This window comes from Corvus hawaiiensis, chromosome 20 (assembly GCF_020740725.1).
Source record: "Corvus hawaiiensis isolate bCorHaw1 chromosome 20, bCorHaw1.pri.cur, whole genome shotgun sequence".
In the NCBI taxonomy this organism is placed as follows: domain Eukaryota; kingdom Metazoa; phylum Chordata; class Aves; order Passeriformes; family Corvidae; genus Corvus; species Corvus hawaiiensis.
In genome coordinates this window covers 2,763,072-2,774,491 of record NC_063232.1, presented here as the reverse complement: position 1 = coordinate 2,774,491, position 11,420 = coordinate 2,763,072, and the positions used below count along the sequence as shown (strand labels likewise).

At 47.4% G+C, this 11,420-nt stretch overlaps 1 protein-coding gene across 7 annotated transcripts in view; it reads left to right on the top strand.

Moving 5' to 3' along the window:
• Window positions 1-540: 540 nt before the first annotated feature.
• CLTC (clathrin heavy chain) overlaps window positions 541-11,420 on the top strand; it is a 29,897-nt gene continuing 19,017 nt past the window's right edge. For 3 of the 7 annotated variants that reach the window (XM_048324469.1, XM_048324472.1, XM_048324467.1), the window contains exons 1-5: window positions 541-684; window positions 8,228-8,435; window positions 9,172-9,174; window positions 10,515-10,783; window positions 11,098-11,259. In XM_048324469.1, coding sequence (XP_048180426.1) covers window positions 643-684; window positions 8,228-8,435; window positions 9,172-9,174; window positions 10,515-10,783; window positions 11,098-11,259 — 684 coding nt within the window. In that variant the 5' untranslated portion in view covers window positions 541-642. The remainder of the gene's footprint in view (window positions 685-8,227; window positions 8,436-9,171; window positions 9,175-10,514; window positions 10,784-11,097; window positions 11,260-11,420) is intronic. The other 4 variants (XM_048324470.1, XM_048324468.1, XM_048324473.1 and 1 more) reach the window with 3 other exon arrangements.

Below are 11,420 nucleotides of genomic sequence, written 5' to 3'. Positions count from 1 at the left end.
GGGACACCGGGGGAGGGGAAACATCACACCCCGGTGCCAGGGACACGCCGAGGGTGGAGGACCCACGGCATCCCGGTGCCAGGGCCATCCCCGTCCCCTCGGTGGCCCCAAGTGGGGGAGATCCCTCCCAGCGCGGTGACAGGGACACCCCGCGGTGGGCAAGAGGGGTGGTCCAGGGGCACCCCCGGTGTCCCTGCGGTGTCTCCCCGGTGTCCCCTCGGTGTCTCCCCGGTGTCCCCCCGGTGTCCCCCCGGTGTCCCCCCGGTGTCCCCTTGTCCGGCCGCCCTGCCCGGCCCACGTGACCGCGCGGGCCGGCCCGCGCGCGGGGCGGAAGTGACGTCGCGGCCCCTCGGTCGCATGATGTGGCAAAAAAAAAAAAGGCCGGGGAGGGGAGGGAGGGAGTGATGCGTCCTCAAATAGTCCCTTCCGGCGGCGCATCACCGCACGCCGCTCCCATTGGCGCTGTTCGCCCAGATCCCTCCGCGCGGGAGGCCGGCGGCGGCAGGTGCGGGTATCCTTCCGCGGCGGTATCCTTCCGCCGGCGGGGGCAGCTTCCGCACGGCCCCGCTCCGCCATCGCGGCCCTGCTCCGCCTGCACCGCTGAGCCCGGCCCGGCCCGGCCCGGAGCGCCCCGCCGCCGCCATGGCCCAGATTCTGCCCATCCGCTTCCAGGAGCATCTCCAGGTGGGCGCGGGGGCGGGCGGGCCGCTGTCTCGCTCCGCCGGGGGAGCCTCCCGGGGACGGTGCCGGGGGAGAAGCGCCGGGCCTGCCCGCCGTGCCTCCGTGTGGGGCGGCCGAGCGCCCTCGGCGGGGTGTTCGCCCTCCAGATGTCCGAAGGCTCGGGGAGCGCTTCCCGAAGGGCACCTTCCGGGAGGGGCCGGGCCGGGCAGCCCGCCCTTGCCGGTGGCCCGCGGGCCGTGGCCCGGCGGGGTGGGCGAGGCTGGCGCGGTGCCCGTGCGGGCCGGGCGGTGCGGGCGGGGCGCGGGTGGCTCCTCTGCGCTTCCCGGGCCAGCGCCGGGGGGAAATCCCAGCTCAGCGCGGGGTCTGTAGGGCATGAGGGGTGAGCTGGTCGGGTGGCCGAGCTGTCTCTGTGTGCTGCTTAATTTTATTTGTTTGAATGGTGGTGAAGCCTCTGTAGTTTTAAAGACAGGCTAAATCGTTTTGCCGGTGTTCCCGCTTGTAATGTCATCTTCTGGAAGGAAAAGCACGTATTGCAGTGAAATGTGGGAGCTGCTGCGGCTCCCTGCAGTGCAGCTGTGGCAGTGCAGGTGCCCAGGTGCCAGCTCTGGTGTCCGCTGGCCTCTTCCCAGTCGCAGCTCTGGCTCTCATTGCACCATAACCACATGCTAATCGTTTATTTCCGAGTGATGGCCTTTAATTTCTCTAACATGACTTCCTGGAGGCGCTGGTAGCACATCCTAAGCGGGCTCTGGTGCGGGAATGCAGGGTTACCTTCCCGGAGCAGTGTGTGCCTCCCGTGTCCGTGGGTGAAGCTGGAGCACAGGGAGGGGTCTGGAAGTGGTGACCCAGTTGTGCAATGGGCACTTCCTATCTGACAGGTCTGAAGGGCGAAGTACTACGGGCCACGGTGTTACTAAACTTGGTTTCACTGCTGAGGAGCGTTTTTTGAGGAGAATTCGTGTAATAAAAGCTGCATTGGCACACCTGGCCAAGGTCTTCTGGCAGCCTGCTGCCCTGTGGTGCCAGTATCTGTGTTTAGTTTGTGTTCAGCTAACTGGGGCTGTGGTGGGCACTAAGGTAGTGATGGATTTGCATGATTTATAGTGACTTTTCTCCAAACTCAAATAGGAAGAAGTTAATACTTATTTGAAGGTTGCAGCTGTTCGTAGTGTCTAAAATCGCTGCTGTTGTTTAGGTGGGCAGCTGAGCACTGAATTATTTTACTCCAATATCGTTTTAAAGCCCAGCCAGAATTCATAGTTTAGGTGTCCCTGTAGTGAGCAGCACAGACAGGAGAACCTCAGGAGTTGGCCAGAGCTTCAGCTCCAAGCAAGTGCCTTGTCCTGGTAGCTGCAAAGCCCAGAACCAGGTACTGAGGAGGTTCTGCACACTCAGGAGAAACTCATCCCTCTGAGCAGCCCAACTCTCAATCAAGTATTGTGGCAACACACCTCTGATACATTATTTAAGACCCCAACCTTGCATGTGACCCACTGCCAGGTCTCTAATGACATGAGTGCTGTTACATAATGAAATTCATCTGCTTCACGCCAGAAGTGCTGGGAGCTTTCAGGCTAGCACATGGTGGAGCAGGACTGTTCTGACTGATTTATCTGTTTATTTGGGGTTTAATTTGCATTTTCTCTACCTGTGCCTATTCAGTGTGGAACACTGGCTGAACCAGAATCTTTTACAGCTGCACGTAGGAGCTGATCCTTTCTCGGATGGGTGTGCACCCCTCTGAGCCTGGGTGCACGTGGCTCTTGCCCTTAATGCTGCAGTTGGCTGCAGCTACTGAACTTCCTCCTTTCATTTCATTGAAAAATTTCAGAGGAATTTGAATTCTAGGAGTTAATTGCTTTTCTGCTGGAGGTTCTGACATAAATTTTGAGAGCAGAAACATTCATATTGCGATGTTTTTTGCTATCCAGGCTGCTCCTAGGAAGTCCTCATGGACTCAATAATACAATTTCTTGAGCTGTACCTGACCCACATTGTCTAGGAAACTTGTTGTACAGGTGTTGTGCAGCACTTGCGAGTTTGTAGTGATGCTTAATGAAAGATGAGGTACCCAACTGGAGCATTAGCTATAAAAAGCAGGTGATGGATTTACATGAGAAAGTTTTTGCAGGCTATTATTGAAATCAGTCAACACACAGTGTGATCGTAGCTCTCCACGGATTCATTATTAGAGGTTAAAAAATGGTCAAGTACAAAGCTTGTCTGATCTTCAGCTTCAGGCCAGTCCATTGCCTGTTGCTGTGCAGCTCGGCTGTGTGATTCGGGAATGAAGAGAGAAAAGCTCCAGAACCTTGCTCCTGAGTGCCTCATCTCTTGTGTGCACAGTGCTTTGTACCCCTAATTGGAGCTAAAGGTGTACTTTGGACAAGAAGTTAAGGGAGGGAGGTTTCTGGGGAGCTTAAACCAAAAAGTGTTGTCAGGTTTCAGGGTTTGTTTGTCTGAGTCCCATCACATGCTCTGCAATCTCAGCAGCCCCAGGTGTGCAGGCTGTTATCTGTGTGGTGTCTGTTGGACATCCCTGCCTTGCCACCAAAGAACATCAACAACAGGCTGTGGAGAAACTTTCCATGGGAATTTTCAAGGAGGAACCTGATTCCTGTGCTATCAAAACTCATGTTATTAAACTTTATATAGCTACTTCTTTTTTTTTTCAAAGTGGCTATGAGGAAACAATCCACTGTGCATGCAGTGGGAGATCAGAGTTCAGTGTGTGGGATGATTGCAAATCTGCTTGCTTCTATCCAGGCTTCAGGGATTCCTAAAATGTGCCAGTGTGTGTTCGAGGGTGAAAGTAAAACAGCTGCTTACTGTGGTGGGTCAGTGGAGCTTTTCTAAGATGACAATTCTTGGTGAGTGAGAAGGAACCAGATGAATTAGCAGCTGATGAACTGTGATTGCCAGTTAATTTAACCACACTACCCTGAAATATATAAATACTGAACTTGGACCAGGCCCCCTGCTGTACTGAGTTAAGGCATTAATAAATACTCTTCTGAATCTAAATATTTTTGTAAGACAATGTAGACAGTAGAGAAAACTGCCATCTCAGGCTGTGCACTTGATACCAAGACAGAACTGCTTTTTTAACACTAGGAAAAGGGGGTTTGTATCTATTGTTCATTGATGGAGCAAACCTGAATGGCAGCTGTGCTGTACTGCTGTGGTGGTGCTTGGGTGGCTCTTGGAATCACAGCTGTGCCAAAGAATAAAACAGGACAGCCAGAGCACCATAGAATAAAACATAAATTCAATACGTTGTTCTAAAAATGACAAAGAGCAAAATTCTTCCATGTATTGTGCTGACAGTGAGTTTAATACAGCCTAAACCACAAAATCTCTGCTGTAACAGCATTAGTTTGAAGCAGTTACATCCTTTGTTGATAATACAAGTCAGGAATTAGAGGACTGCTGTGCCTAATGCTGTTTTGGTGGGATTCTTGCTCTCTGCTTCTTAGTGGATCTGAATTCCTAAAGCCAGTGAGTTTAGAGTATTCCTGTGGAGGGAAAATACCTAACAGAGAATTGAAATGTCTTGTGGAGAGAGAGATTGCGTGTGTGTGTCAACTAATTGGATAGGAGCAATTAGTTAAGCAGTTTATAAGCTGCTCTGGGCATGTCCCTCGCAGCAGGCACTGAGGTGCAGGGCCCTGGCTGCCTTGGTGGCCGTGCTGATTTAGTGCTTCCTGCTGGGATTGGGGCCTCAGCCAAAGATAAGGAATGGGATTCAGTGGTTCTGAACTCCAGTTTCAGCAGGTACAGCCTCAGTGGTGGAGCTGAAACAGTCCCAAAGCACGTCTGTGGCTGCTGAGAGCGGGTGGTGCCTCGGCCTGCTGAGGGTGAGGCAGAAAATAGGAAGGATACAGAAATAGGAGAGCTCTTGAATGTTAGAGAGGTCCCTTATCTGTTGAAAACATGACTTCCTAGCCTGCCACAAGCTGTAACTCTTACCTTGCACTGGTAAATATGAAGTACTTTGCCATGGACTGACTGTTGGGACTCTCAGAACTGCAGGCAGTAACTAACAGAGCAGCACAAACATAAATAGTTTTGTGTGACTTAAGTTTGCTTTTCTGAATTTTCATGTATAGAATTAAAAGAGCAGCTGAAGTGTAGCCTGGTGTCTGCCTTGTTCAGTCAAAGCCCAGTAAAGCATGGCCTGAGAGAGAGCTAATGTGACTCACTGCACATTGGGGGACTTCTCAAAAAAATGGGAATTTTCCAATTAAGTGGCATTTTGCACCTATGTCACTTCTAGCTGCATGTAGATAAGGAGTCTCTGGGCAGGGGCTGAGCAGCTGCTTGTGGCCACAAGAGCAATGGTTATATCCTGTTGAGTGTGAGAGTCGAGGTGAAATGTGTGCTCAGCAGTTCTGTGCCCTTCCTCATAGGCAAGGAGAAATTATCTGACAGCTAAGCAGACTGTCACAAGAAAGGGAACATTACAAGAAGGGGTCAACAAAGAGACTCCTGTCAGCAGTTTTACCGTTCAGTTTGATGTCCCATCCATGTGACAACTTCTCTGGCTAAGTTACCAAGAATGCACTTGAATTATCTTGCAGTGAAAAAATAATTCTGGTAATCAGACATTGCCTTACTATGTTACAATGACTCACATCTCGGTGCCGCTCAGATAAAGGCCATCACAGAATTCCATGCTTCAGCAGAGCCTGCAAGTGACTGAAGTATCTGATCTTGGGTGAGATGAGTCCTTTGAGGCGACATCTCTGCTGAACACAAGAGTTGCTGCTGTCCCTGACAATCTGTTTCATGGTTCCACTCTACTGGAGCAGCTATTTCACAGAACACTTTATTCCTAGCAGGAGTGTGGTGTAACTGATCTTTCCAACAAATGGTGGTGTAAAATAACTCGAACTGTAAATCAGTTGCCTAAGCACAGTTAGCAAGTTCTGCTTTCATATCTGCTTGAAAGCCAAGGAAGTGGGTTTTGTAGTAAAATGTAGCAATGTCTTAAATTCCCTTTTTTAATTTATGAATCAGTGAAATGTAGTGGACCTAGTGCAACATTAAATATTTGGAGTTTTTTCCCTTTGTATAAAGAGGAGAGGTAGAAAATCTGCCATTAACCCCTGTACACCTTTCGTTGTAGTTCAACTCACGAGTTTGTACATGGAATAGTATTGAAATTTTCAGAATAAAAGCCTTCAAAGAAATATTTGCTGTCATGTTTCCTAACAGTAATCTTCATCTCTGTTTGCTTTGCTTAGCTTTATAAACACGCCTGCCCCACTCACCTGAACTTTAGCCTGTTTGGGCAGGAAAACAACCTATATTCCAGGGAATGATCTCTGCTCAAGAGTTCTGGTGCAGCCAAGAAATTTACTGTTGGCTTTACCAGCTGGGCGAGGCAAGTGCCACTTTTGGCCAGTGACACTCTTGTGTAACCAGACAAAGAGATTGTCACCACCAGAGCCAACTTCCTGACCCTTGAAGCAGACGTGGTTCACACTGCTTCACACACTTGGTTTGTTGAGATGAAAAGATGAAGCGTTAGCAGAAGGAGTTTGTGTGCTTAGAGACCTTGCTGATGGTTGCACCTCCATCAGAAAACTTCTCCAGGCTTTCTTCAGAGCTCCTGTGCCAATCTCCTGTGCCAATCTTCTAAACCTTTGCAGAGAAATACCGCACCTTTGATAACAGAAATGCAAAAAGTCTCCCATCTCCCACCTAGGGTTAGTGCCTCAGACCTGGCACTAGCAGATGGCAGTTTGCTGTGATTAAGGTAAATCTGTCTTGAAATATCCAAGCACCTTTGATGTAGTGGTTTTGTCTAGACCTCTGTAAGACGTCTTGCCATCTGCTCGGACTTGCTTCTCTGATTTGTTCTGTCGACAACCTTTGAGTGTAGTGCTGTAAGTTACTGCCAAGCTTGGCTCTCTGCAGCTGCCCCCCTCTACCAAATTAACAAGGAAACTTAGTGCTTGATAAATGATTTTGCACTTGTTAAGCCTGCAGCCCTAGCAAAAGGAATTGCCACATCCCAGTAAGTCACTCCAGTAAGTCACACCAAACTCTCACATCTTCAAACCTTCCCTCCCTGCAGGGGTGTGACTGGGTTGCATATAACCCTGCCTAGCTCATGTACAATGCCAGAGTCCCAGGTCTAGAGGACACTGCTCCAAGTGTGAAAAGGAGATATGAGCTTGAATCTAAAATTTTCTAAGTGGCTGGACAATATATAGTCAGGTGCTGGGATGATGGACTTCAAACACTCACTTAAATCTGAGTAAAAGAGTTCTGACCTGTCAAGGAGGTAGGGTTTGATTTTTTTTTTTTTTTTTTTTTTTTTTTTTAATAGCTGTCAAACACTGTCAGCAGGAAATTTCCTGCCTTTATTGTCAGGTATTCCCTGGGCAATCAACATCATCCATCAAAGTGACTTTTGTGAAGCTTGTTCTGTTAACTTGGTGTGCCATAGCTCAGATGTTACTTGTTCCTCACATGTACTGTTGGAGAGCCTGGGCAAAGGGGAAGTAGAGTAAAATCCTCTTTATCAGGAGCTGCAAACAGGCAGGAGCAGAGCTGGGGCATGGCCTCCTTGGAGCTGGTGCAGAGCACAGCTGATAAGAGCTGAGTGCTCCAAACCAGGGCAATCATCCTAAACTGGCTTTGAAGGTCTCGCCCTTCTTGGGACATCTTGGGTTTGAAGGTCTTCCAGAAAGAAAAATACCAGAATATTAGAAGTGATAGTTCTTCTAATAGTAGAAAACTGGAGTTCTTAAGGTATGGACGAGCTGGATATCTGTGTGTGAGGTGAACTGACTGTGCTGCATTTTCACTGTTAAAAATGCAATAAACTCTTTCCCTACCGACATCCTCATACAGTAGCTTTGCAAAAGTGCTATTAACTAAACTGTTTTGTTGCAAGCAGTGCAAGAAACATAAATTAAAGGTAGGTATTGAAAGGCTTAGGGGAGCAGACTGTGGCTCAGCAGAGAAGGAAGCAGTTTATTGATAACTTTGGTGTTAAGTAGGGCCGTGGCTGAGCCATTGCTGATTTCAGTAGTGCCCAGCTCTGCCTCCTGCTGCGAGACAGGCCTGGGCTAATTGCTAGACAGGCAGCTTTTTTTAGCTCCACAAGGATAAAGATAAAGCTCAGACACCTCACGTGTAATGTTAAGCTTGAAATAGTGATAGCTGTCAAACCCAGTGGATGAGTTCAGGGAGGAAAGCTGGTGAGAGTGAGGACTGAAGCTGCAAGTCCAGCATGGCGAGTTCAGTGTGCCTTAAACCACATGAGGGGGCTCAAAAATTGAGTTATTAATATTTAAGTTGTAAATAGACCTTGAAGACAAGACACCAAGTGCTTGAATGCTGCAGGGCTTCTCCAGGAAGCCTGCTGGGCTTAGTTGAAATTGTGCAACACGGTGTGTCATGCTGGTTTTGAGTAGCATGGCTGTTTTGTGACAAAACGAAGCAAAGTCTGATATTTCCTGTGACATTCACAAAAACTTTGTGGCTATACCAAGGTAATCACTTAATGTTAAACCTTATTTTTCTCTTCCAGCTCCAAAATCTGGGCATCAACCCAGCAAACATTGGGTTCAGCACTCTGACAATGGAGTCTGACAAATTCATCTGCATCAGAGAGAAAGTAGGAGAACAGGCTCAAGTGGTGATCATTGACATGAATGACCCCAGCAACCCAATCCGAAGACCCATTTCAGCTGACAGTGCTATCATGAACCCTGCCAGTAAAGTCATTGCATTAAAAGGTATGAAGTCCTGATAAAGGGCTGTTTGAAGTGGATGGAAGGCTTTCTGTAGAACTAGTTTGAGTGACTGAGGTCTCTCAGGTAATTTATGTGGGAGGATCCTGTAGCAATTTTCCACAGCTTAATGGGAGCTTAAGTTGAATGCATTTTCAGTTCTTCTGGAGGCAGCTGGGCAGGGAGCTTCAGCTGAAGCTTCCTGCCATTTGCTGATCATTAGGATGAGTTTTTTCCTTCAGTCCAAATGCTTGCAGCTTCTGAGCAGAGAGAGCTGGAAGCCAAGTGTGGGCTTTAAGGAATCATGTTAGAGGGAAGAGAGGGAACAGTATAAGGTCTATCAGCTAAACCTTTCCTTAGAGAAAGGAAAACTGAGGCTGGGAAGGGGGGACAAATATTCCTGAAGGCCTTAGTTTGGCCTTGCTGAAAGAGACCAGTGCATATTTATTGTATCAGTCAGTGATAAGAGCAGTAGAACTATGCAGAGAAGACCTGTGTGGTGAAGGAAGTACAAGGTCAGCCAGCTTGGTATCTCGGATGATACAGAGAACAAGCATTCCTCTGGAGTCTCCAGAAATGTCTGTCTCTTCCCCTAAGAGCCCCAAAAAGCCTTCAGTGCAGCCATTCTAGAAATGCATGTATTGCTAATGGAAAGATTTATATGTATCCAATGTTACCTAACTTTGACTTTAATACTGTGCTACTGTTTTGTCACAACTTTAATGCTTTCTTGTGTGTGCAGATGGTGAGTTACTTCAATTGACTGTACTAGTTCCTGTTGTGTCTTATGACAAGAAAAAGCAGAATAAAATGGCTCAGATTGATGGTGCACATGGCTGAACAGTGGTGTTTAAGCAACTGAAGGCCTAAAACTCAGAGGTTTTTCATACCCTCCCAAACAAGGGAGTCCTTAAGATTCCAAAAACTATCCCACTCAAGAACCCAAAGCGTACTTAAATCATTGGGATCTTGATACTGAGCTTTTTATGAACAGGACTGACCCTTTTGACTCAAGTCTAGATTTTGCCTTGTAATATACCTTGCCTAGCATGTAGGAATGTGTTACCTGAATGTCCTTCTCCCTTGACCCTAAAGCTCCAGCTGCACTAGATGCAGAAACAAACTGCTGCCTATAGCCTGAGTAATTCTGTAGTAGAGAGATTTCTCCAAGTTCTGGAGAAACTCCTGACTCAGCATCTTGCATCAATTGCTGAACTAATGGCTTTGAACTCGATCAGTCCTTGGTGAGCACAGGCACTTGCCCCTGTGGCACTGTGACTTCCTCAGGCTGGGCTGCAGTTAGTAACTGTAGCAGATATTCTGACCTGCATCCAGTTTCATGGGATCTTCTATATTTCTCCTGGGCTACGCTTGTGTGTGCTTAAATAACTCTTTCCTATAAGTAGTAGAACTGCTCCGAACCTTTCTTATCTTCTCAACAGGAAGAAATAATTTCTTAGGCCACTGTGTTATAAAAACTGGTAGAAATGACTGCAGGTGGCTGTTCAGGATTTTTGTATGCACCATTCTATGTGATTTGGAGAACTTTTCCTCTTGCCTTCTAGAGCTTGTGTTGGTCACTAGATTCCTTCCCTTGCACAGTTCCTGTCAGTCTGGTTTGCAGTCAGTAGCTGTGTATCCCATTAGTACAACCCCAAGGTTTTGGTTAATTAGCCTGAATTACAAAAGCCCTCTGCCAACCTGACTGTTCCATGTTGTGCCCTTTTAATATTTAAAACAGATGTGGACATAGCTTTTAATGCCACTGGCATAGCTTCCCTCACAACTCCAAAGAGCCTCAGCATGATTGTAACCTGGTTTTGATGTACGTGAAATATCCTCCAACCCATTTGTGTGGCTGAAGCTTTTGTCTCCTACCAACCTGTTCTCCACATCTGTTTGATTGCTCAGTAGTGGCCAATTGGTAAAATCATCCCTAGGAGTGTGGTCTGGTTCAAAGTAAAAGCTGGTCCCTGAAGGTCTGCCAGTGTAGAACAGCTTTTTCTTGAAGGAAGTCCCCAGGGTTTCATGTCCTAGTGCAGCTCTTCTGCTCTGTCACGTGGCTAACGATGCTGTGTCTTCTAGCTGGGAAAACGCTGCAAATCTTCAACATTGAAATGAAGAGCAAGATGAAGGCTCACACCATGACAGATGATGTCACCTTCTGGAAGTGGATCTCTCTGAACACTGTTGCCCTTGTGACGGATAATGCAGTTTACCACTGGAGCATGGAGGGGGAGTCCCAGCCTGTGAAGATGTTTGATCGCCACTCCAGCCTTGCTGGCTGCCAGATCATCAACTACAGGACTGATGCCAAGCAGAAATGGCTCCTGCTGACTGGAATATCTGCACAGGTACTTCACCTCCAGGAAGGTGTGGAAACCCCAGAGCGTGTCTTGTTGTCTCCTTCTATGGGAACAGGACTGATGTGTTTATTTTATTAAATGCAAATGCTTGTCTTGAACTTCAAATAACAAACCTAAGTGTAACTGAAAATCTCACTTTAAAGTAATTGGATTTGTAGTGATATAAGCACTAGTACAAGGTTAAGAGTTTGAAATGATGCTGTTGTAAGAGGAAGCTTGAAATGGCAGCATATTTACCAGTATTAACTTAAATGAAATTACTGAGTGCCTATTTTTCCTGACACTTGTTCTTTTTTGTGTAGCAAAACCGTGTAGTGGGAGCAATGCAGCTGTACTCTGTGGACAGAAAAGTGTCACAGCCCATCGAGGGACATGCAGCCAGCTTTGCACAGTTCAAGATGGAAGGGAATGCTGAAGAATCCACTCTCTTCTGTTTTGCAGTAAGAGGGCAAGCTGGGGGTAAGGTAAGGCTTGGTTCTAAATATACTGTAATCTTTAGTGACTCACCGTGGTTCTCTGCTTCCAGGAGAACAAGTGGTTTAATGCAAAAAGTTGCATTTAAGGAAGAAAGTGAAGGACTGTGTCAGTCTGGATATGGCATATGGTGCATGCAGAGCTTGGACTA